The sequence below is a fragment of the Sturnus vulgaris genome, chromosome 19, assembly GCF_052056855.1.
Source record: "Sturnus vulgaris isolate bStuVul1 chromosome 19, bStuVul1.hap1, whole genome shotgun sequence".
Lineage (NCBI taxonomy): Eukaryota > Metazoa > Chordata > Aves > Passeriformes > Sturnidae > Sturnus > Sturnus vulgaris.
The window spans coordinates 2,921,220-2,946,759 of record NC_142261.1 but is presented as its reverse complement, the minus strand read 5'-3'; the positions used below and the strand labels follow the sequence as shown (position 1 = coordinate 2,946,759).

The following is a 25,540-nucleotide window of genomic DNA, read 5'->3' as shown; positions in this document are numbered from 1 at the left end:
AAGGAGAGGTTTTAATTGTGAGATGAAGGCACAGGACCTTTTTTGAAGCCCACAAATTGACTGTCTTCATGACAGCATTGCGTATCATTCTGTCAACTCCGGCTCGGGATGTGGTTGCTAGGCAGCGGCTCTTATGGACCCAGAGTGGCTCTGATTTGCCAGCCTTCTGCAGACACATGGTAAGGTCCTTCCCAGCCTATCATCTACAGGGACTTCTGCACGCCGGCTGCATACTGCTGAGCTTCTCCTACCTGAATGTGAGCAGAAAAAGACACACTTAAATCAAACCTTTTTTTTTTTTTTTTTTTTTTTTCCCCTTTCCTATTTTTTTTTTTTTTTTTTAAAAACAAATCCCCTTCCGGTAGTGTTTCCATAACTCCCCTTAAAAAGCAAACCCAACCAAACCAAACCCAAAAAAAAAAAAAAAAAAAAAAAAAAAAAAAAGGCCATGAAACGGAGACCGGAACAAGGAAAAGAGGTTAGTGGGTTAAGTGGTGTGTGTTTCCTGCGTTTGCAAAGGTGCCTACAGTGAGGAGGGCGGCTGTGATTCGGCCATTAGTTACAGATGGTGGCTGCAGGCTGGAGATTCCTGCAGCCAGACCACAGCTCTTGTGTCTTTTCCAGCAATGCAGACTTCAAACTGCTCAAATCCTCTATCTAGACGGCGTAAAAAATAGTGGATTTGATACTTAGAGTGGCTGCCAGCTGGGTCCTTTATGTATTTTGATGCAGAATGCCTAGAAATGTGAACAAAAAGGAATTAGTTTGCCAAATGAGGTTTCTGTCCCCTAATCCTTGCAAAAATGGCATGAGTGGCAAGTAGGTAAAGAACATTCAGGAGGATTTATAAGCAAATTAGATTTTTCAAAACTTTGAAGCAATTTGTGTACAACTTCTGGTGAAGGTTGTGTCTCAGAAGCGATGAAGGAGAGCATTAAACAGATCACCCCAGGGACTGGCAGTGGCATAAGAAATATTTCTGAACAGCCTAACTTTTAATGTTTTTCTATTCCCTAACTCTGAAAGCTTTAATTCCTCTTGTATGAACAGCAAACTCAGACATGGAGATACACATTTTTCAGCAGAAACCTCGTTACCTTCACGAGACAAATTCCTGTACTGCGAATGCAGAAACTTAATTGGTGGAAGCAGCATTGCACAGGCAGTTAACCTCTGCAAATTAAGATGTGAAAAATACTGCTTCAGACTGATTCATTTTTGTCCTTCACTCTGCTTGCAGGTACTGTTTGATGAGTGTGAAAGGATGCTTCACTGATTTTCATATTGATTTTGGTGGCACTTCAGTGTGGTATCACGTTTTCCGTGGGGGGAAGGTAGGTGAACCTTTTTTGATATTTGACTTTATTTCTCTGTGCCTCTTACAGAGGGGAGGGGTTGGTTTTTTTCCTTTCTTTCTCTCTCTTTTTTTTTTTCCTTGAGGGGCTCAGCCAGTGATCAGACTGTTTCAGCAGCTTTGTTGATATACACAGAGTTTACTGAACTAGAAGGACACCACTCACCGTTATGAAACAAACAAGTGATTTATTTGAAATACTAAATGTGTTATTTGCTGGTGGTGGTGCTTTTAGGCTCGCTGTTGCTGTGTGGTCCAGAAGTGTGTTGCAGTAAGATGTGGCTGTGTGTACCCTTGTTGGGTCAGAGTGCCCTCACACGTCTCTTGTAGCTAAAGCTTCTGTTCCTTTTAGAGATTCCATGTTCCTTTGGTGTGTACAGGCACAATAAGCCAGAACTGAAACATTAAAGGATACAGAAGCCTTAAAATACACAGCATGTACAGCTATATTGCCATCTTTCCTGGTTTAGGATGTTTTTCCCAGTTGTAGTGTGGACAGTGTATGGTGGGAACTGAAGTCAGTGGTACAGATCCTGTTCCTCTCTGTAGCTCAGCACAGCTCTGCTGTTCCAACACGCTGTTCTGACTGCAGGTAAACCACAGGCAGCTTCTGAGTAAGATATTTCTGGAAGAGAGATGACAAGTGACAGTTACCCAGCCACTTCCAGCACGTGGGCTAATTGCTGCTGCTGTCTGTGTGTGTGTGCCTCAGTGTACAACACCTGGAAAACAAGTGTTTCATGCAGAAAGCAGCTCATTTGCTTAACACATGGTAGCCTTTGTGGAGTCTCTCAGCTGTTTTTTTCTTTTTTGTTGACTGCTGGTAATAGTTATATCTTCATTTTGTTTTTAGATCTTCTGGCTGATTCCACCTACTCTACAGAATCTAGAACTTTATGAAGAATGGGTTCTCTCAGGAAAGCAAAGTGATATCTTTCTGGGAGACAGGGTGGAACGGTGCCAAAGAATTGAGCTGAAACAAGGCTACACCTTCTTCATTCCTTCAGGTATCCCTGTTAGCTAACCTGAAATGACTGGGATTGTGTTTTACTAACAGTTTTCTGTAAAACAGTTCTTCACAACTAAACCCCATACTGACCTGTTTATTTGCTATGGCAGAAGAAGGGCCAGAGACTAAATGTGCTTCATTTTCCAGAAATTAAGATTGATGGAAAATGTACTGTGAGGAAGTGTGTGCAGTGATCACGTGTGTGTACTGGGAGAAAGGAGAGGGGAGCTGGGCCTCTGGAGCTGTCAGTTCACCACTTCTCATCAGAGCTGTACTGACTGCTGCTGTTAGCTTTCTGGGAAAGACAGTTTTCTCTTTTTGTGATCTCTTCTGGCAGGTTTCACCTGCAGTTCAGTAACTTGCTTCTTTGCCTCTATCTGTAGCCAGAGGTGGGTCTTTGATTCCCTGGTGGAACTCAGGTGAGATTCCAGTCCATGGGAGAGCTGTGCTCCCTCAGAATGTTCCTTGGGCAAGCAGCTTCATTGTTACACCTCTTCAGAATTTCTGCTGATGGAGATGGTGCTGAATCTGGACATCTTCCAGCAGCCCAGCCACACTCAGCTTTACACTGCTGCCCACCTCAGTAACTGTGCTGCATGATCCAGGCTCATCTTGCAAAGCCACCAAATAGTTGTTGCTTTGAAGGCTGATGCTTTAGCCCTTTCTGCTCCTGTCTAAATTGGATTAAGGATGGTGGAATGTGTGACAGCCCTCATTTAAGATGATATCAGAACTTTGCTTTCTGTGACTATTACGGGAGCGTAAGTTTGTTTATGATAGTTTAACACATTGCCTATGTCTATTGGATCTTACCAGGGGAAAAAAATAGGTAGACTTTCTGTGACAGAAAGGCAGGCTGGTAGTTTTTCAGCTCTGGAATTAATTAGTCTGTGAAGATAGGATTTTTTTTTAACCCTAGAGACAGAGAGAATGCAGGTCATGCAGAGACAGAGACAATGTTCTTCTCATCTGGGGAGAGTTGTTAGGATCAGTTGAAGGCCACAAATGTGCATATTTTAAGTATTTGGTAAGAATCAGCCTGGGAGATGACAGGCAAAATGACTTTGAAGGTGGAGGAGTTAATCTGTTAAAGGAATTAGATCTTGCCTTGAAACAGGTCAGAATGGGCTGTTACTGTTTGAACTGGGTGTTTGAGTGTGGCTGTGCTGTTTGCTTAGATCCCATTACTGCATCTTCTATTTATCTCCATCCTCCTGTGAAAAGCCTCCTACAAGTAAGACTTTCTGTATGTCAGTTTAGTCATGTTCAGCAGCTGGAACACTGCAGGTTGTGGGAGCTTGGACAGGACACAGCTGTAACATGGTGGCTGACACAAAGTGATTCCAAATGGGTTTTTGACTGTAGTTTCTGTTTTCTTAGGAAAGCCCCAAGTACAGAAATGCCAATACCTCAGACATTTTAGGCTTCATGCCAGATTTGAAAGGCAGTTATGAATAATTTCTCTGCAAGCACCTCATAGATTCAAGGGTTTTTGCTCTGCTGTATTTTGTTTGGAAAACTTATTTGCAAATCTCTTATTTGTGTGAAGGGACATTATTTCTCCCTTTGTTTTAAGAGTATGGAAATGCCTAATTAAAGGCTGTTCCAGGTCAGTGAATTGAGCACAGCTGTGTAAAACAGGTCAATTCCTGTGACCTCTTTGCTCTGGTTTGTGCACATATCATGTTAGTTAATGTTTGAAAGTGGTTTTTATGTGCTTAAGAAGTGTTCTTAGTGTTTAGATTCTGTTTATGGGTGTCTGTAAAACCAGCGTGTCCTGTATTTTCAATTGAGCCTGATAAAACCTTGACCAGCCTCAACTCATCCATGAGGAAATACCTTCTAATTACAGGTTTGGTCACAGAAAGTGTAGAGGAATTAGTGCTCAGCTGGGCTGTGAATGGGGAACGTTTCAGCAAGGGACCTCTCCCATAAAACATCCTGCTCTGCTCCTGCTTTCAAGTAATTTTTGGGAGTAGTCCTAGAAATGCTGTTATACCATAGCACTGTGGGGGTGAAGTAGGTAGAGAAGACTGTAAGACAAGTGAGGGAGTGAAGTCACAGACTGCTGGGAAATGGAAGGTTTGTCTGAGAACCTGGGATCAGCAGTAGATCCAGTAAATCCCCGAAAGTACAAACCACTTGGACAAGAATAGGGATCATTCTTAGGGAAGGCATAATTATAGTGCTCACCAGGGCCTCGGGGTATTTTCCTCTCCATCACTGCCATCATCCTTTCAGGATTAAGTTTAAACCAGTAGATTTCTACTGGTGTTTGTAACCCTGCAGAGCACTGAGAGCGTGATCCCAGCTGTGCTATCAAGGAGGAATGAGCCAAATATTGTCAGCACAGTGAGTTGTTAGGGGTCAACGTGCATTTTTCAGCATTTTGGGAGTTCTAAATATGGGGAGGAGGAGAGTGATCTGGGATTCTGGGGTGTTCTTGTAGGAGCCCAGCTGTGCCCTGGTTGCCCCATAGGGCTGCTCCACACGAGTGATGCACCGTTACAAGTTCTTATCTCTCACTTTACTGATTCCCACTGGTGAGTCAAGATAACTCTGGTAAAGTCTGTGGTAAAGTGATAAAATCAACTAGGAACGTGACCTTTTCCATTAATGTAACTGGTGCCAGTATAATTGTTGATTGAGAAATACACACATTGTGCCATCCTGAGGTTTGTGGCCAGATCAGATTCAAGATGTTAGACCAGCTGAAGGTTCAAGAGAGGAGAAGACCATAACTGCTACCAGTGTCAGGGAATGATTTTATAATTTTTTTTTCTGTAGAACTCAAACTGTTGTTTTACCAGGATGGGAGTAAACTTTTCCTTACACAGGAAAAGTGCTGCAGCCCTAGGGTATTTACACTGTGTATGTTACCATGGGCAGAGTTTAAAATGTAAAGGTTTCATATGAAATCTGGTCAAGGTTAACACTTCTCTCTCTGGGATAGTGGACAGTGGATGCTGCCTATCTGACTCATGCCAAATAAAAGAGAAATTCTTTATAAAGTGTGCTCCAGGTGGAAACTGTGATGATCCAGAAGAGAAAAAGCCTCATTTCAGTGCTCAGTTATTGTCTCAGTAAGGAAACAACAAAATTTTATCAGTCATAGTCAAATCTAGAGCTTGTCCAGTACTATTTTTGCTGTAGTTTTCTTCTGCATCATGTGATGACTTTGCAGGGGGAATGTGTGAAGTGTTTGGAGTCTGTTGTGGTTATGGAGTAGTAATTAAGGTATCTCTCATCACTGTGCTGGGACACACAGAATCAGTGTTTGGGCTACATCCCTCAGATTTTTACAGCTCAGGATTTCTGTGGACATGTGTTTTTGGCTTCTACAGGCCAATTGCTCTGTCACATCGTGACTGTTCCTCTACAGCCTTTTTGAAATATTGCTCAGTAAGTTAATGCCAGTTAACCAGTTTTTTTATCTTGAGTGCTTCTCCCTTTATAAGTATTTTCTCCTTTTACGTCACTGCATAACTTCACTGGAACCTTTATTTCTCCTTCTCTTGCCCTTCACTCTCCACTCCAGTCTTTATTCTCTGTAAACTCTTTCACTTCTCTCCTTGCACTTGTTTTCTCAAGTGGTGCATTCATTGATTTCTCTCTCTCTTGGTCTCTGGACACCACATTAGTTCCTCTCATGTCCTCCTAAACATCACTGTTGTTACCTAAACCCAAGCTAGAAACTAAGCATACACAAAAATTCATCTTTTTTTTCAATCCACTTGCTCTTTTAAGTTTTAGTCTTGCTCAATATGTAATTTTGATTGTGAGTGATGGACCTCTGACATGGATATTGTTTTTCTCCTCCTGCTTTTTGTCTGCAAGTAAGATTTTTGCCATAACTTGAAATGTGTTAAACTTGTTTGCTTTTCTCTCAGTTTTTTCCTTTCAAAAAATTACCTTTTCTTTCATGCAGATGTATATATATCTGGTGCAGACACTTGTACTTCAAATTCAGGGGAGTTTGCACATGTAAAATTGGTGCATATAAAATGTAGTATCTTGTGGAAAATGTATCTTGCATTGTTTTTGCCTGTTGTGAAGTCAGAGAGCAATCAGTGTCTTGAAAAGGTGAACTCCAGCCAGTTCTGGATTGTCACTGATGTTGTCTGCCAGAAAATGGATGAACCTGGATTTTCTCCTTTTTTATGAAGACCAGTTTTGCTGACCTCCAAGGTAGTTGCCACACTTGCTGTGGATACAAATTGATTCCAGGGTTTGCAGTGTGATTGGAACATTTGCAAACATCCTGGTTTTGATTCCTTTGGGAGGAGATGGCTGATGCTGCCAAGGGTTGCTCTGTCTCATCTCTTTCTTACAGCCTTTTTCTGAGCCTCTGTCACTGCTCAGAGGCAGTGGGCTCTTGAGCAGCTGTGGGCTTGGGTTGGGTCTTCTGATCTTCCTGTAGGCTTTTAAAATCTGTAGCTTTAATGTGTGTCCATGGAAGAAGTGAGATGTTGGGCTGCCATCCTGCAGTGCTGATTTATTCAACATTCCTTCAGTCAAAATCCAGACAGGGTAACCTGCTGTCAACTGGATGATGTTCCTTTCTGGTTCTTCTTCAAACTTGTCGTGTTGCTGCATGCAATTTTATAACAGTTGTGTTTCACCTGGGAGCTGGCAGTGTTCCACTGAGGAGTAAGCTGTTTGTTTTACTTTATTTTTCTTATGTTCTCTGTACTGCACTTCAGGGCCTTTGGCATGGAAACATGCTGTTAGAGTCTCTCTTAATTATTGTGGTAACCTGAGAGTGCTCCAGAGTTCTTGTCTCCAGTCAAATGCAGAAATAATGACCTTTCTCAGATGAATGTTTTTGGGAAGGAGAGTGGACAGAAAGAGATGTTCGGTGTGGACTGCAGGCAGCTATTTGCAGGGATTCAGATGCTGTCTCAGTGGTTACCAGTGGGATTTTGCCTATTAGGAGTGTGTGGTCCTAGGTCACCTCTGCTGTGCCAGTGAGAGTTTGATGGATTATTGTGTGATGGGGCCAGAAGGTGGCACATAGCCCTTACAGCAGGGAGAATGACAGGCTATTAAAATCTGGCTGGTACATTTTTTGCAGGGTGTTGTGCTAGGGCTGCAGAGCTGCCTGGCTATTTTTGGTTGCTGTTTAGCTTTTCCCATTCTGTGAGCTTCCACTGACATTAATGGAATCTCTGTGCCTGGAACCTCAGGGACCACATGAAGAAGATTGGTGGAGAGGATCAGAGGAGAGGCTTTTTGCTTGGAGTGTCTGCTTTCAGATGGAAGGTGACAGCATGATGTTGGATTTTTGGTTCTCTACCTAATGTCGAGCTCTGCCTCACTCTTAAAAACAATTTAAGATTGTGAGTTGCTGTATTACTTGTAGTACTGGGGCAGAATTAGTAAATCTTTAACTTTAAAAATACCAACATGATATTTCCTTGATAGATTTTGTTATGGGCACTGTTATGATGCAGTCATTTTTCTTTTGAGATTTGCTGGCAGTGCCCATTCTTAGGTTATCTCTTTAGTAATTTTTATTTTTGAGACATATATTTCATCTTTTTCACCCCAAGTTGCTGTAGCATTGCAGGAAAATGTGTGGCCACTTCTTTATCACAAGGCAAAATATCAGTTCAGTTACTAATGGAAACAGATTCACCATGGTTTTGGCTTGGAGCTTGTAGGCTGTTTGCCCCATAGCTTTATAAGTTAATATTCTTTTTCATTATTCTCAGATGGATGATTGCATCCTTGAGTAGGAATTTGCAGCCCACTGAAATCTTCTAACAAGTTTGCAATGTTTAATAATACTTGTTTTATAAAATTCAGAAGATAATGAGATCATATCTTTCTTTTAACTGTTCAGAAAACGTTTGTTACTGTTAATTTTACCTTCTTGATTTACTAGAGATGATAACATCTAAATATTCAAGTGTATCTTAGGAGTGGTAGAATAATTCATAACTGTAAATCAGCTGAGAGCATTTCTGAGTCTCCTGAATAGAATTCCTGCTCAGTGTTGGCTTGGCTTCATATACAAGGATTGTTTTGGGAAGGAAAAAGCACTTACTGATCGCCAGGAGCTGAAATAAAAACCATCATCTTCAGAAAAACCATAAGTGGATGGGCTTCTTATTGAGGCTTGACATGAGGGCTGTGAGCAGTGACTGAGCAGTGCCTGTACTCCCAAATCCATTTACCCCTCGAGGCTGAGCCTGTCCTGGGCAGGACTGGGCAGTGGCTGTGCCAGAGGCCGGGCTGGTTCCACCTTCACGGCAGCATCACTGCCCTTGGCACAGGCTGCCTGGGAAATGGTCACCCACGGGCAACAATCTTCCCAGTTCATGGCTGCTCCTCAAAGCCACACAGTCAATGTTCTCCTCTCACCTGTAGGGTTTAATTGTAGCTTTAGGTAATATTTAGCAGGTGCTTTTGTTTGTTGCTTTCAGACAAAAAGGAATGATTTCTTGTTCCACTGATCTTTGACTTCTTCAGTCCTTATTCCAGTTGTTCTGATATTATTCCAGTGCTTTTTTTTTAAGGATAAAATTAAATGGTTGACATTTTTCTCTGTTTTTGAGACAATTGCCAAGAGGTGAGATGTTATCTCCTGTCTTGCACAAAGCCATGAAACATGAGGGTTGTGCAGCAGTAGCAGGTTCGTGTGAGCAGTCATTGAGGAGAGAACTGATGAACTCACTCCAGAGGTGTCGGTACTGGAGGCTGTGTGGCAAGTTTGTGCTGTGAGAGCTGGAAGTCAGACACACAGGAACAGACATGGCAGGCTGTTCAGCATAGGTGACATGATCTAAAATGTCAACAGACCTTCAATTCATCCAGCAAAACATAACAGCACAGGTGAAGGTGAGGCAGGGGTGTGGTGGATGACATTAAAGCAAATCTCTTGGCTGTCCTTTTGTCTTACCATTCGTGCAGCACCTCCTGTTCTGGAGGTTTGTCTTCCCCTTTAAAAACTGTGGTAATTGGGGAGCTGAAAAATGGGTGTTTTTGTTTGCAAATGGTCACAATGAACATTCATCCTTCTCAGTTTATTTCTGAGTCGTGCTGTAGCTAAGCTGTGGGAATGGATTGAATGTGCCATCCAAGCTTCTCTTTTCTCAGAGCTCATTTCCACAATACATTACCCTGATGGAAACTGTTTCCTGTTTTCTGCTCATCTCTCTTTCCTCCTACTTCTACTTTTCTGGTGCTGACCTCCAGTTTTTCTCCATACACAGCCTGGTTAATATTAGAACAAGAGATTTTCGTGTTGGGTTTTTTCCCTCTGTGACATCTGTGCCAATCTTGCTGGGATTTTGTACCTTGTCAGTTCTCCCATCTTTTTTGTCTAACCTTGCCTGTTCTGTCCTGTGTCCCTGGAATCCACCTCTTGGTGCTCGTGTCTCTGCAGTTTCAATTATGCACGTACGTTCCTCAGGCAAGTGGAAGCTATTTTGGGATGCAGTGTGACTGAAATGCTGCACAGCTGAGTGGCCAAAATCTGTTTTATGTGCAGGTGACTCCTCTGACAGGGCTGTGTCCTGCAGAGGGGCTGAGCTGGATGCTGCCTGTGGGAGCACATGAGCTGCAGGGAATCTGGGATTCCCCAGGACTGAGCTGTGTGCCCAGCTCAGCACGTGAGCAGTGAGGGGCTGGTACCCACAGGCAGCATCTGTACCTGTCTCAGAGCTGTGCATTGGCAGGGATAGAAACTTGACTTCCAGGACTTTACAGCTGATGACTTTGTTGCTCGGCCTCTCATTTATTTTTGTTTTCCCAATCCTGATGGATTTTAGTCCTGTGTTATTAAAGGGTTTTGCTACTGACAGCTGTGTCATTAACAGCAATATTTTCAGTCTTGTTATTAGAAATACTTGCATCTTGAAGGACCTAGTGTTCAGTTAATTCAGCATCTGGGAGCTGAAGGTACTAATTGCTTGTAAGATGTTTAGTCCTAGATTATAAATGCAAGTAGGGAATTAGAGACCTTCTCCACAGAACCAGAGGTTGTTTCAGATACTTTCCAGAAGATTTTCGGTTTGCACTGTACCAGCTCTGCAAGCACAGATGTTTGAAACTATGTTTGTATTCATTATTCTTTCTGTTGAGGGTTTGTCATGTCTGGAACACCTTTTGTTGGAGCATTGGCTCAAGCCAGTGATAGATCCTTCCAAATTCCTACCAAAAATATTGTGACTACTACTGAGAAAGTCTAGTGGTTATTAACACATCTTGTGGGGATAGAGTTGAGAAGTCAGGGAAGGTGTGAAAGACCCAAAGACCAGGAAACAATGAAACCAGCTGCACTCCAGTGTGAAATGTTCACTCAGGAAATGCAATTTGTAGAAGGCCACTGTGTGGTTTCAGTGGAAGCACCCACTCAAAGAACAACTGCATTGATGGGATTTAATTTTATTGATTGTTAAATGCAGGGTTATCTGCTTTCAGCCTTTCAAATAGGACAATAATCAGCTCAGTTACTCCTTTTAATTAAGTTGTTAACAATTGTTTGATAACAAATTGTATTCTGAATGATGTTGATGATTTCACTAAAATAGCAGCTCCACGAAGGTTGGACATTGACACTTGTGCTGTGGGAAGTGATGCTGAGGACTCCTCAGTGTTCTGCTGGTAACTGCCTGCTTCTGAGCTCTTCTGCCACCACTCAGTTGTGGGGCCATGAAAGTAATCTCACTTTTTCAAGTTTCAGTTTGTTCATCTCTGAACCTGACAATTAAGGTGGATTGTCAGCAAACCAACCCTGTGTTTAAGCACCCAGCCAACAAGTTGACTTTGGGGACCCAGATTTGCCTCAGTGCATGGTTTCCATTCTTTCCTCCAACCACAGAAATATTTTTTTTTACCTAGTGAAAACATGGCCCCAACTTCCTTGAGCTTGGATCTGTTTTCCTTCCCAAAGACTAGGATGAGGATCATTTATTTTTCTAGTAGTTTGCTCTTAGTATAGACAGATGTATTTCGTGTGAGGTGCTGAACTACTTCAGCTGTGAACTATTTATAGTGTTGATGTGTGTAGTTGCCACTCTACCTCTCATGAAAAAAAAATTCCTCTCTAGTTGATTGTTCTTGATTTGGAAGTAATAAACAGACTGGATCGCTGTAACTGAAATTATACTGACCAGAGAACCATTCTGTGACTCTGAAATTCAGAAAAATGTATCCGACATGATGGGTTGTGTTTCCAGGGAGAAAATTCTAGTGCTGATTTCTTTTCCATCCTATCACTCTCCTACCATCATGCCCTTAAATGAAAGTCCCAGTCCTGCCATCTGCTGTGGCTCAAGGACTTCCCAGATAGAACTTTGCAGTCTTTTATGGTTGAAAAATTGTTGTGGAGGAGCACTTTTGTGGCTGCTGGCTGGAAAACTCTCTAGGCTGAATGGCGTTTTCCTGCTCCCTCACTGATGTGGAAGTGAGGGAAAGCTGCCACAGCTTTAATGGAAAGTACTGCACAGTCAGGAGAAAATTGACTGCCCCCCATGTTGCTTTGCTGTCTGCTGGTTTATAAATTGTAATGCTTTTCATTAAAAAAGAAGAGGAAAAAAAGTGTCAGGTCTCTGTGGGTCCCAGATCATTAGCAGGATCAATTCCTTTTTCACTGCAGAGATCAGAGGCTACAGTCTTGCATAGCCAGAGCTTCAGCTCCTGACAGACCAAGCAAACAATGCAGAGGCAGAAGAGCTGGTGTGTGGCTGCCTGAATTGCTGTGCCTGGATTTTCATTGTGATAGAAGATTCTTTGGAGCCTGTGAAATTAATTCAGTCCCTTGCAGGATTGGGTCAGAACAGTCTCATCAGCTCCAGTACTAGAATGTTAAATCCTTTAACTTGAGGCTTGCAGTAAAAACCATTTCTCGGTGGCTTCAGGAAGTTGATCATAGGTGAAACTTTCACCTCTGAAGGAGGGCTGGTAATAATTTGAAATCTTCCACCTGAAAGAAGTTTGGTGTGCCTCAGTCCAGTTCCACAACCCTTGGCCCACCATCCCTGCTGACATGGTTTGCAGCCATGCTGGAAGTGCCAGTCTGAGAGCCAAGGGTATGGAACAGACTGAATTTACTTCTTAGTCATGGACATGGTTGAGTCATAAACTTGCGTGTGCTCAGTAAACACTGTAAGTGTTGGATGAATAAATAGAAGAACTGATTTACAGAGGGTTGTGAGACTGCATGTCACAAGGTGCCCTTCTGCTATGACTAGTCCCTAAGTGTGGCTGTGAGCATCCCATTTAACCTTTCACTACTTTAACCTATCAGCCCCAGCACAGTGGGACTCAGGGGGTTGTTAAAATTTGATTATTAATTGCTCTGTAATGTTACATAGCACGAGGCATTCTCAGTTCTCTGCTTTCCCTCTCTAGGGTGGATACACGCGGTTTATACTCCAGTAGATTCTCTGGTGTTTGGTGGAAATATCCTGCATAGCTTTAATGTTCCCATGCAGCTTCGCATCTATGAAATTGAGGACAGAACAAGGGTAAGGATTCTTGATTCTCTTTTTAACTGAGCAGTTCTTTGTGGCTATGATCTGTCATAGTCTCTCCCTCGTATTCCCTTCTGACAAACAACAACTGACGGCATCTCCGTGTCAGAGTGGTTGAAACAAGAGGTAAACATGAAGTAATGAGACTTTCAAATGTTGGTTATTTTTAGTGGGATTTACTCATGTGCTTCCCACAGATGTGTCCCTTCTGTGTCTTTTGTCTGCCTGTTAAACTTGCATGAAACACCTTGCCTTTTGCACAAAAACATATTGCACTTTACAGACCTTTGTACCAGTATTTCTGGTAACCCTCTGCTTGTCACCTCTCTGTGCACACTTGGGGTGGATGCCTGATCCTGGAGAATTGATGGCACTGGGCTGGGTCTGCTGCCCACAGCTGAATTGACAAAGCTGTGCAGAAGTTGTGTGTGAAGTGACATCTTCTGTAATTGGCAGTCACTACAGTGACTTGATACCATGTAAGAATTTCTTGGAACAGAGAATCTGGGGTGGGACATTGATCTGAGCATTGTGATGTTCATCTGGCTGTAGGATCTACCTGAGGGAAAGGCTGGGGAGGTTACTGTGCCACCTCTTTGTTGGGAGTGACAATTTCATCCTTGGTTAATAAACAGGGCACCTATTAATCATCTCCTCTGAGTTTCAAAAAGCAGCAGGATCTGAAGGAAGTGACTCTGTTTTAGTAAATAACCTGTGCAAGGCCATTGTGGCATTCTGATATAAAAATGGACCAGTGGGATGTACAGTCCAGATGGGGACTATTTTGGAGGCCTCACTCTGAGACAGTGCTGACAAACCACTGACACTGGTGTCAGCTCTGGTGTTAATGGAGATTTGGGCTGGCAAAATGACAGGAAGTTGAAATTCTTCTTCACTAAAAACGTCTTGAAATGGTGTGGACACCAGTGCAGTTCACTGTTGTTCATCTCTACAAGAAGGCACAAATCTTGCTCCAAGTTGGCTTTTACCCCAAATTTCTTTCTTTGCAGTGAGAGTGCATAGGCCTGAAGCAAATACAAATTGGTTTGAAGTACATCTCTGACTCAGTGGAAGTGAGGTGTCCTCCCCCTCAGCCTCCCTGGCTTCCCTGTGGGTCCAAGGCCTGGTGATCTTCATCTGGCAAACCAGTGGTGGGAGCAGTCGGTTTCCTGGAGTGACTTTAATGAAGAGAAGCAGAAAAATGGATTCTTAGTGGAAGAGAGATGAAGACAAAAGCTGAAATTTAGGGGGAATTAGAGCAGAGGAGTGTGGCAGAGAGTGGAAGTAGAGGTAGAAACCAGAGTGGATTCAGCTTGGCTTTGAACAGGTGAGAGAGTCGAGTGTCTTGAGAAAGTGCACAGGGACTTGGACAGGAAAATTAAGGTGACAGAAACAGGAAGGGGCTCACCAGGGCCTGGCAGAGGTTCTGGGCACAGGAAGGTTTCCCAGAGTGAGTGTAAATAAGAACCAGCAATGCATGCTGGCAGTACACTGCAGGTGTGCAGGGAAAGGTGTGCTGTTGCTGGGAAGGATGTTTGCACAGGCAGCTCACATGGAGAGCAGGAGACTCGGAGGGAGGATCAATGCCAGAAATGAGTGATTTCCTTTGAAGTCTTTGGGGAAGATGGGCAGGAAATGCTCTTTTTTCCTTAAGTTGTATAAAAACTGACATTTTGTTCACACAGGACTTGAGCTACCCAAGATCACACACTTTGGTTGTAGCTGCTCAGTTGTGCTTCATGTCAGGCCTTTCTCCTTGGGAAGCTGGGTGCAGCTTTGATTTTCTAAGCTTTTTATGCCAGCAGGCAAAACTCCTTATAACAGTCAAATATTTTGGTAACTTCTAGGAACTAACCAGCCAGTTACACTGAAATGCCTTTTAAAATTTACTGGCATCCTGATCCTCTGAGAAGGTTCTGGGATTTGGTTATCTGCATCTTGAAAAATGTCCTGTCACCATTAATTGGGAAAGGGATACTGCAACATTTGGAAATCCCAAATCAGACCTTTGTTCTTGTCATATTTTGTTTAAATTTTCTTTGACGTCTGTGTAGTTCTTTATCATTTTCCCTGCAGAAAATACTGGAGTGCTTTAAAAAAGACCAATGAAAGCCAACAGCCCAGAATATCCACAACTTCACAGAAGCAATTTCAGCACTTGGATGTTGCTGTGTGCTGGCAATGTGTTACACACAGGCTGTACCTGTGCTCACAAACTTGTGCTCGTGGGCAGAACTGTGTGAACAGTTGAAGAATAGCAAGAATTTCTGGACAGAAACAAATTAGAAACTGTGCAGCTAAGGCAAACAGAAGTTTGATAAAAGACAGGAAAATCAATACTGTGATTTAGAGATAATAACACTCCCCCCCCCAAACTAAAAATATCATGCAGGAATCTTGAAGGGGAAACAGTTTCAAAACAGGATTCTGGTGTGTACTACATTATTTGCTTTGTCAATCAAATTTTGTCATTTCTTTGTTGAAATAATTCCATTCATAGACTGGCTGGTCTGGCAGACTCAGTACAGTGTATGTAGTTCACCCAAATTTTCAGTGTGAGCATACTGCAAATGAGTTTCTCATCAGTATTGATCTTTCCATTGTGTATGGCACAGAAGCAAATTACATGATGTGATTGACAAAGTAATTTGCCACACTTAAATCAAAGTGTAATACAGGTGTGCTTCCCCTCTTCATTTTGCACAGAGCAATTTTATGGAGGTTTCACTGTGTTTAAACCTGCTATGTAATGTTTAATCATCTTTGATTGCTGATATTCAAAGTCATTTTTATGCTAGGTGTAGTTGTTATTGTCTTAGCTCAGACAAGAATAAATACAGGGTTGAAATGGTAATGCTGATTTACAGCCTGATAAAATTGCCTAGTTTATATACTTGTCATGCTTATTCTAGCTTAATTCCTCATACCCCTGGGAGACTTTTTAAGAGGGTTGTAGCCATTTAAAAATAGTTTTAAGGAGTAATAAAAAACATGTCTATTGTTGGAAACAGCTCCTAATGTGCAATTGAGGTAAACAAATATTCTCCAGCCTTACAGTTTGTAGAGACTCTCATTTTGCAGCCTGGCTTTCCTGGAGGCCAATTAACAGCCAGTCAAACAGGCCAAGCTGTTTAGCTCTCTGCAAGCCCAGCTTGAGGAACTGCAGAGCAGGATGCCATGCAGGGATTCATCATTTGGCATAGGGGTGATGCAGCTCTCTAGTACTGAAGAGGAAGAATGTGCCAAACTTACCCCCAATTAATCTAAATTTAACTGCTTTAAAATATTAGAACACGGTGGGAACAAGGGCACTCAATATATACGTAAGGTGGTCACTCACAGATGATGGTGTTTGCTATTCACTTGGTTTTCTGGAATGTAAGATAACGTATTAAGTGGCTAGATTAATTATTTTGTAAATAATCATAAATTGCTTTTCAATATTGTGATTAGATTGATTAAACACAAGTGGAGTTTGTAATGATTTTAATGGGCATTGTGGAAGAGATTATTACTTTTTTCAGGAAAATGTGTGTCTTACTTGCGTAGGGTTTTTGTTTTGTTTTTAGAGGGCCATAAAATTTCTAAAATAATTTCACTTTGAACTGAAGAAATGGATCATATTCCAGAGAGGATTTTTTCTTGCTGTACAGGAATAATTAATTTTTTTTCAGTGTATTGTAAATTATTAATCACAGAAGTTAGAGCTGGAAATGCCTATTAGATGATCCAGTGTATTTCCCTGCTGGTGGGGAATTTAGTCCTCTGGTAGTGTCTGTATCAGATATTACACTTGGAACTCATCACAGAACATTTTTAATTTTTTTCTTTCTTTCTCTTATTCCTCCTCCCCTGTCCATAAGATTTCATTTGCCTGTGAGTGTACAATGGAAAGAAATATGGACATGCACATAATGCAGTTCACATCCATTATAATTAATAAATGTCCAGGGATATCATAAAGAGCATATTCCTCTATACTTTTCCATAAGGCAAACTTTAAAAGTTTTTAAAGCATTGTTCAAGTCTCTTTTCTGGCAGAAAGCCCTGTAGTTCTCTGCACAGTATCTCTGTCTACAGATGGTAGAGAGAGCTCTTCCTTCTGAAGGTTTGTAAAAGCAAAGCCTTCTCGGGCAAACAGTGGATTACAGAGGCATGGAGGGATTTGCTGTGGGTTGGAACATTGATAGCGAGGCAATTAGGAACTCAAATTGAATATTAAAGATTGATATACATAATGGGAGCACTGCATGCATTACTGCCTTGTCTTTCACATTGAATTAACATTGGTAACAACTAAATTTGGTGAAGCTCAGAATCTGTCAACAAATGTTGAGCAATGATGTCTTTAATATTCCCAGGCATGTGGCTGAAAACCTTTTGAAGGCTGAGGGGTGGAAGGCGGCTTCCTGTTTGTAAGTCAATTCTTTGCAAATTTTGTTTCCTGCAGTGCTCTCTTGGAAAAATTTGAGTTCCTTTATTAGCATATATTTTAGCATGGATAATTTCCCCTGTGTTCCCTAATAGTCATAAGTGACTTGATCTCTTCTCTATGACAAATAACTAAACTAAAGGAAAAATTTCCTTCAATGCAAAAAGGCCCTGGGGTTAAATGTTCTCACACTTAGGGGGTTGTTGTTTGGCTGGTTGTTTTTTTTTTTTTCCTTTTCTTTTTTCCCTTCTTTTTTGGTATGTGTGCTTTGTAACAAACCACACAGGGAAACATTTGGAAAGGTGCAGCAGTGCTGGATGCATGACCTGTGGCAACAAGCAGTTCAGATTTGCCAGCTGTATTTGTGTTGAATTTAAGGGATTTTAACTTCTGGGAATTGCCATGGAGTATTTAATCCTACACTGTGATACATCTAGTGTGACAATACAGTATATTTTCCTGTTGTTACATTTTGTTTTACTGCTAAGAGTGTTTGCATTTCCTGTGCCCCGGGAACAGAGGCAAGTTTTTTGGCTGTCCACCTTGGGGGCAGTTTTGAAATCTGGGCATTCCAGTAAGTCACTGATCTGCTCAAGTGGATGCTTTGATCACCATGCAGGTGTTTGGACAGTGCCTGTTTTGCAGAGCTGAGTCTGAGTTTGCAGGTGCTGGGTTAGTGGTTCTGTTCAGACTTTGGGCTTTTGGCTGATCTGTAGGGGGTGAGAGAATTCTGAGATAATGCTCCTTTCTGGTGCAGTCCAGCTTTTCACTAAAGGTGGGTGCCTACCTCTGGGCTTAGGGAGCAGTGAATATGCAGAGAATATTTTAAAGCAGCTCCTGTAATCCAGTGCATGCATGTGAGCCTGCAAAATGCAGATTTCTGTGCCACCAGGAGAAAGAGGTGTACAGTGTAAGTACAAGTGCATGCAAGATGCATGGCATCCATTTTTAACAAATCACAACAAATACACATATCTTCCTGCATTTTAGGAGCTTCCCAGATCCTTCTGTGGTACAGTGACCTTCTGCAGATAGAAAACTATGTTGGAAAGGAAGGAAACCCTCTTTGTTTTCTTTTGTATCTGAAATACTCTCACAAATAACTAGTGTTGGAGAATTCAGCTTTTTGTGTGAGAACAACAGGTCTGAGATGTAAGAAAAAGTACACAGCTTGACAGGATCTTTTGTCAAAATCCTGCTCTTCTATTCTTACTCTGTGGCAAGAGCTAACTTGCTACCAAAAGGTAAACCACATAAGGGATTTTTACTTTCATGTGTAGTTATCAAGAATATGTGTGTTCATTTCTTTAATCAAATTGTTGAGACAACCATAAATGAAAAAGATTAATTTCCTGCTTGACTCATTTTAGGTAATGCTGCCATTTTGATAAAAATCCTGTGATAGTGTTTAGAAGATGAAAGCCCTCACCTTTATTTTAAGTTTTAGTGACTAACATCTGTATGTGACCACCCTATGTTTATACAGCAGGTAAATAATTCTGTAGGGGCCATCCATCAGTTTCATGATTTCACAAGAACACAAACCCTCTCCTCTCCCACCACCCCAAGAGGATACAAATTAGTGAACCAAGAAATGATGCAGTCGTGGCAGGCAGGCTGGCTCCTCATTCCGTATGCTGGAGGCATTCAGCTCCCTGCTCCCACCCTCTCCCCTCCCCCTCCTCCCACTGTTTGTGCTCTTGATAACACGATGGGAATGATGACTGGCCCTTGTGCTGCAAACTTCTCTCCCTTCCCCACGGGCTGACAGTGTTGATCTTGTTTGCAGGTGCACGCCAAATTCCGGTATCCTTTCTACTATGAAATGTGCTGGTATGTTCTGGAGAGATACGTGTCCTGTGTGACCCAGCGCTGCCACCTCAGCAAAGAGTACCAGAAAGAATCAATGTTAATTGGTGAGTGAATCCTTTGAGTACACATTCAGAACTGATGCTGGCACCTCAGGCTAGTGCTGCTTTGGTTTCTGCAAAGCAGATTATAAATTGAACTGGAGAACTGGAGAAATTCTAATGAACTGTTTCTTTATTTTGGGGTGGGGAAGATTTTTGACTCTTAAGTGTTTCCATGAAGTACCAACATACTTCGAAGTGTATTTATTGAACATGCCCTTAGCAAGTGATCCCAGAAAAATAATTTTTGGATGTGTTCATTCCTTGGTTTCGGTAATGTTTGTGTTGGGATGATCTGCCAAACAGTTGAGGATTTACTGCCATTTTCAGCACAGTATCTCAGTAGCCAGAAATGTGTGTATTGCAAATGTGCTCTGGTGGGGTGGATATTTTGTCCTTTTGTAGAGCAGCTCTGCTACAGAACACACTGTGGTCACCAAACCTTCCTTCTTTCTCTTCTCTTTTCCTTAAATTCTCCTGCAATTCTCTGGTGACTGAATTCTAGTTCTGCAGAAAAACAAACCCAAGAAAACACCTACACAAATCTCCATGATCTGTAACCCAGGTCCAGGGAGGTCAAAGAAACCTTTACAAGAGCTGAAAATGGACCAGAGGAGACACAGACAGATGTGCCTGAGGCATTGCCTTGGCACTGGTGTGAGCTTTGCATCAGTGTGTGACAATCCACTCTGCTGAAGTGCCCTCTTTTTCCTCCTTTTGATGGAACAAGATGGTGGGCCATGTTCCCTCTGCTTTTAAGTACAAAATAGCTGAAAACAGCACAAGCACCAGCTAAATCTTAACTGATACATGTTAAGTGTGGAGGAGGATAAAGTATTTCTGTGCCTCCTGCTCCCTGAGGTGCCACTCAGAGTGAACCTGGCATGGCTGGCACTGCCCCAGGCTCTGGACAGAGGAGGGAAATGTTCACCTATGGGCAAAATTCTTAGAAGGGATTGAAGAAGTTGTCATTCTCCAGTGAGTTTTACTGACCAAGAATAATTTAAGGGAGCTAATAATCTGTGTAGCTAGGCCAGGAGGAATTACTGGGGTCACTGGGCATTTGGGTTCTTCACATTTTAGCTCTGAGACTCTGGTCAGAAAGGTTAGTTAAGCAGAAATTCTGTGTCCAGAGGAATTTTTCTCATAAGATCATCCTAGAGGAGGAAAGGATGAATTAGCCTTTTGGATCAGCTCTTCAGAAAGCAGTGACAAAACTGATAACTGCATTATTTGGAAAATAAAGAACAATCTCCTGTTGTCTAAACCACTGGCATGGAAAGAGGCTGGTCCTGCAGGCAGAGGTGCCAGACCAGTGATGTGTAATTTCAGAATAAATTAGATGTGGAGAGTGGAGGGTTCAGGATATTGAGGTGGGACCTTTCCCAATTAAATCACCAGTGTGAATTCCAGCCCAGCTCCATAATTACTGATAATGATTTTGTGATCCCCACGAAATGTGCCTCAGTCCAGTTGGCTGGGAGATATTCCAGTCATATAAAAGCTCACTGGGAACTACAGATGTCCACTGTCTAGAGGGAACAGGATTGTTTTGCATGACCAAAGAGTGCCAGCTGCAAAGGCTTCAGGAGAGGGAGCCTGGCTAGTTGGAAAAGTGTTTAGTGGTGACTTGGTCAGGATCTTGTGACCCGTGGTGGCTTCGGTTGGTGGCAGAGAGAGATATATACTTTTGTTTTGTTAGAAACTTGGGGTTTTGTTTTTATTTCTTGGCAGAAACTTAACCTTAAAATAATTATTTCAGTGGGGGTTGTGGTTCAAAAGACCAGATCTGCCATACTGCTGGATCTTTCACTTTGGAGTTTGCCAAATTCAAAGGAGTAAAGGTACCTTATTTACCTTTACAAAGCTGCACTGCTTTGTTCCAATACTGTTTCCAGTACTTGCTTTGCTTTTCTTTTAACTGGTCTATGTGCAGCCTCTTGACTCGAATCTCTGTGAACTGTAATCTTTGAGTTAAACTGGTTTGTTCTGTGGAATCTGAATCTTGGTATCATTCACTTGCTGAGGGATGGGATATCCTAAAGACATCAGTGTTCCAAACCCTGCCTCTTCGTTTTTAAGCTTTTCTTCAGAGCTCCAAAGGTCCTTAAATTTTCTCTTCCTTAGGGACTTCTCTATCTGCAAGCAATTTCTTCATTTCCCATGAGGGAGTATCCCTTGACAAAGAATTTCCCATTATTCTCCTTAAAGAGTAAAGAAGCAAAGTACTTAACTTCTCCTCAAACCCCTTAGTAGATTTAATTGTCTTCTGTCCTTCTTGGTTTAAGGAAAAACTCTTCACATCCTTGTATTCATTTTCAGAAATTTCTCTTGAATAATCTAAATGCTTCTCCTACTTGTAAAAAATAATTTCCTTGACATAATTTGTTCTAAATATCTACTTTCTGCCTTTCCTTTTGGGTGCTAGAACTGTCTATTTTTCATCCTACAGTTGTGCTGCTTGCTTTCTTTACATAGCTTCTGGAAGAGTGGTTGTAGTGGATCTTTGAAGTTACAGTGATTATCAGTAGAGGAGGACATCGACCAGAGAGAGTGCAGGACACTGCCCACAGTCTCTGGGATTCACAAGGGAGTAGTTTTCATGAAATTCATAGAAGTTCTGTTCTCCTGCATAAAGAAAAGAAAAACTACTATGTTGATAAAGAACATCATTGGAGAACACAGAAAACTGACTTCATCAGCAGTTGGATTTTAAAGATATCTTTAGACTTCTACTGTGTTTTTATAGCATAATATTTATTTGCTTTGGCATGAAGGTTGTTAAATTCAGAGTGACTTTCAAGACAGTGTCTATTCATAAAAGTGTATTTGTGTGATTGTGTTGTGATACCTCTGTCCTGATACTTGTATGCTGCTGTAGCAATTTATATCGTTCTTTGTATTTTTTCTGTTTTCTAAATGTCTCCACTCACAAAATTTCAGACAGGAAAAAAACCCCACCTCTGTGGAGGCACAGCTGAAACCTGGAGTCTTCTCTCTCCCTAAATAAAAACGTGAGTGCAGCTCTAAATGAGGTGGAAGATGATGGCTGTGCCTTCCTCCCCCATTCCTCAGGCCCAGAATGAATTTCCAGGCCGTGTCCTCGCAGGCAGTGTGAGGCTGTTCTTCCTCAGATCTCTCCCAGGAGGGCAAACACTCAGGGGAACGACGACATGACAGCAATCACAGGCTGCTGTAAAAGCACACAATCTATTTTTCTCTTTTCTTTTGCTTGTCTCTCTCAACTGGGACATTTGTCCTGCCAGCTGAAATCAGAAAGGAGCCTGTTTGGGTTTCCTACTAGATTTGAACGTGCACTGTTTTTCAGGGTGGATATGTCTTCATTATTTTTACTCTTATCATGAATGAGTCTGTACTGGATGTTTTCAACCACAGTTGACCTTCAGTGAGATATGGATGTTGAGAGTGAGCTGACAAAGAGTAATTGGGAGAAGATCCTGGGCTATCAGAGACGTGCTTTCTCTGTAGCCTGCAGCTTTGAAGATTCCCATTGCTAAAATTTTTACAGGATGGCTCTAACTGTATGTTAAGCCTGATGGATATAGAAAATATGCCCTCTGGCACAGTGAAGGAGCCATGTCTTTTTTCCCCCCCCCCCTTCTCCTCAGCTCAGGGGATAGAATAGATTTGCTTATGATAGACAGGTACCTGAGTATTCTGAGTGGTTCCTGTGTGGGGTGCTCCATGCAGTGATACATTTCCAGTATGCTCAGGGTTTTTCTGCTAATGAAAATGTCATTGCTGTCTTTAGCAGACTGATAGCAACTGCTGCTCCCAAGTCACAGTGGCAGGGTTTGGAGCTGGGAATGGCAAGGTAGACACTACACACTGGACTGTTCTAAAGAGTTCAGAAAGGTTTCATAATTATGCCTGACCCCCATCCCTTTCTTTTAAGTTCTGTAATACAACAGTTGCTTTTCAGCAAGGAAGGAAACAGTGTGTAATTCTTGTACAAGTGGATAACTGTGAGGAAAGTTAAGTGGTCAGCTCAGAACCACAGAGAAGTGAAGTGAACTGCTATAGAAGATATAGAAATGTAGATTTCTAATGTTCTGTCTTGTGGTCAAGCCTGTGCTACTCCACCTTTCCACTGAGCTAGATCACAGACTGGTCTGTATGAGCTGGTTTTATTTGCTTTGAGATGAGGGGGGTGAAGGTCTTTTTGCACTAAGTTGTGTGGGAGCCCAGGCTGGATAACCCCTCTGAAACTGGGGTTCAGACCTGGGACTCAGTGGTGCATTGAGTCAGAAGAAGAAGCAGTTGAGCAGGTGCTGTTTCCCACAGAGAGACTTTATAAACCAGAAACCTCCAAGTCAGTGGAGCTCTGGTAATACAGTGCTTAAAATGCACTTCTCAACAAAGTAAATGCAGATTATGCTTATGTAGGGCCTCAGCTCGCAGCACAGTAACTCTGTCAGACAGTGTTTTCATTGAAATGAATAAATAAAAATCATGGCATGTTGCATTACAACAAAACACTTGAAAACACAAAATTGAATCTCCCTCACCTTGAAGTTATCCTTCCATTATTGATTCCCTCGGTGCCTTTTTTTTTTTTTTTTTTTAGATTAGCAGCACTAGCAGACAGTTGTGTTTCGAGAGCAGCCTGCTCTTAATCCGGTGGTGCAGCAGCAGCTCTGTAATCCCCTGGTGCTCCAGAATAGCCTGGTACACTCCAGGTTAGCAGCAAGGCATGAAGTGAGAGCCAGGCATGCAGAGTGGTTTGTTTGGGGTTAGGTGTGAGCTGTTTTGGCCTGCCATGCCCAGGTGTGGCTGGCACAGCGGGGCTGCCCCGTGCCGCCAGCCGGTGGCAGGGACGCGGTGGCAGCTGGCAGAACGGAACTGCTGACCCCCCTCCGTGTGCTGGCTTCTCCTGGGAATAGGCCCCCACTCTGCTCTGGTGCTCCACTCCTCTCCTGCCTTTTGTTTCCATAGATTAGAGCAAGAGACAAAAAGTGGAGACGTCTCTTGGAAGCTTTTTCTCCTCACACGAGAGCATAACTTGGAGTAAATTATTCACACCTCCATAACGTGATCTCCCTCATTTTCTTTAGGCCTTATTTACTCTTGTGCTTTGCCCCAGTTACAGCCATTAGTTCCTGTTCAGCAGACCTACAGCACAGGAGAACAGAAACACGATTTTTTTTGTGCAGATTTATACCACTTTCTGTTGATGACACCGTCCTGGCAGCTTGGGGATGTGTATCTGCTTTCAGCCTCTCCTGTTTGATGCCACATCACTGGCATTTTCTCCCATCCAGGCTGGGCTTTGTGACTGAGTCAGTTGTAAAACAGCTCATCTAGGCTGTGTGGCTCAGAAAAGGGGGTTCCAGCCTTGGATCCAAGAGCCTGGATTCTGATTCCTGGTTTTTCCCTAGATTTGATGTGTGACAATGAGCAAATCGTGCTTTCTCCCAAGCATCTGTTTCCTCAGTTGTAAAATGGGAGAATGACATAAGCTGATTATGTAGCCTTTGAGGTGGGTACGTGTGCTTGCTACTGTGGACAAAGGAAAAAACAGTGTGAAATAAAAGTTGGATAACTGAGTGGGTTTTAAATGTTCTGGTTAAGATATTTTCTAATCCTGTTTATTTTTCTGAGAGAAGCATGGGGGTGTATTAGCACAGAGCAGAGAGGAGGAGCTGCTTTGGAGTGCTGATGCCACCACCTCGCACACAAAATAATCTGTGAGGCTTTTTTGGAGGGTTGCAGGAAGGAAGTTACCCTGTCCTGTGGATGCAGCTGGATTTGGTTGCACCCTGCCTTGCTGATAGCTGGTATTTTCTATGGCTGCCATCTTTTCACAGGCATTTCAGCTTAAACTTGCCTTTCAGGAGTCATTTTATGGCCATTTTAGTTTTGAGGAAAAATGCAAGCCTTGTCTGAAGGAGTAGACTGGACAGAGTTGCTGGGTCTTTGCAGATCCTGTAGCAGCAGCACATTTGCCCTGAGAAGTGTGAGGTGAGCACCTCGTATCTCTGGGGCAGTAACACACAGAGCTGAGCTGGCCTTGCAGGGTTTTTATTGGGAACTGCAGAGCTGAGCAGCCAGGCAGGCTGAGCAAGCTGCCCTCAGACACTGCCACTGCCTGTGCCATCTCTGACCAGTGTGTTTGTGACAAGATGGCACAGACTGTGCACACACAAGGAGCATCTCTGTGATCAGGAGGAGTTCTCCAGCTTGGAACTGGGCTCCAGCATTTGTTTTGAACCTCACTGTTAAGCAACCGGATGCTGAGCTTTCTCATTTATGTCCATTTAATCCTTCCTTAAGCATGGTTCACATTGTCCTAATCCAAAGCTACTGCACTGCAAAGCATGGAAGCTGTGAAAG

General features: G+C 42.5%; 1 protein-coding gene across 7 annotated transcripts in view; it reads left to right on the top strand.

Annotated features, from left to right (window-relative positions):
- The window catches only part of KDM2B (lysine demethylase 2B), a 106,656-nt gene that overhangs the window by 33,835 nt on the left and 47,281 nt on the right, over positions 1-25,540 (top strand). For all 7 annotated transcript variants that reach the window (XM_014874945.2, XM_014874940.2, XM_088175954.1 and 4 more), the window contains 4 exons: positions 1,241-1,334; positions 2,208-2,361; positions 12,723-12,838; positions 19,066-19,192. In XM_014874945.2, the coding sequence (XP_014730431.1) occupies positions 1,241-1,334; positions 2,208-2,361; positions 12,723-12,838; positions 19,066-19,192 (491 nt within the window). The remainder of the gene's footprint in view (positions 1-1,240; positions 1,335-2,207; positions 2,362-12,722; positions 12,839-19,065; positions 19,193-25,540) is intronic.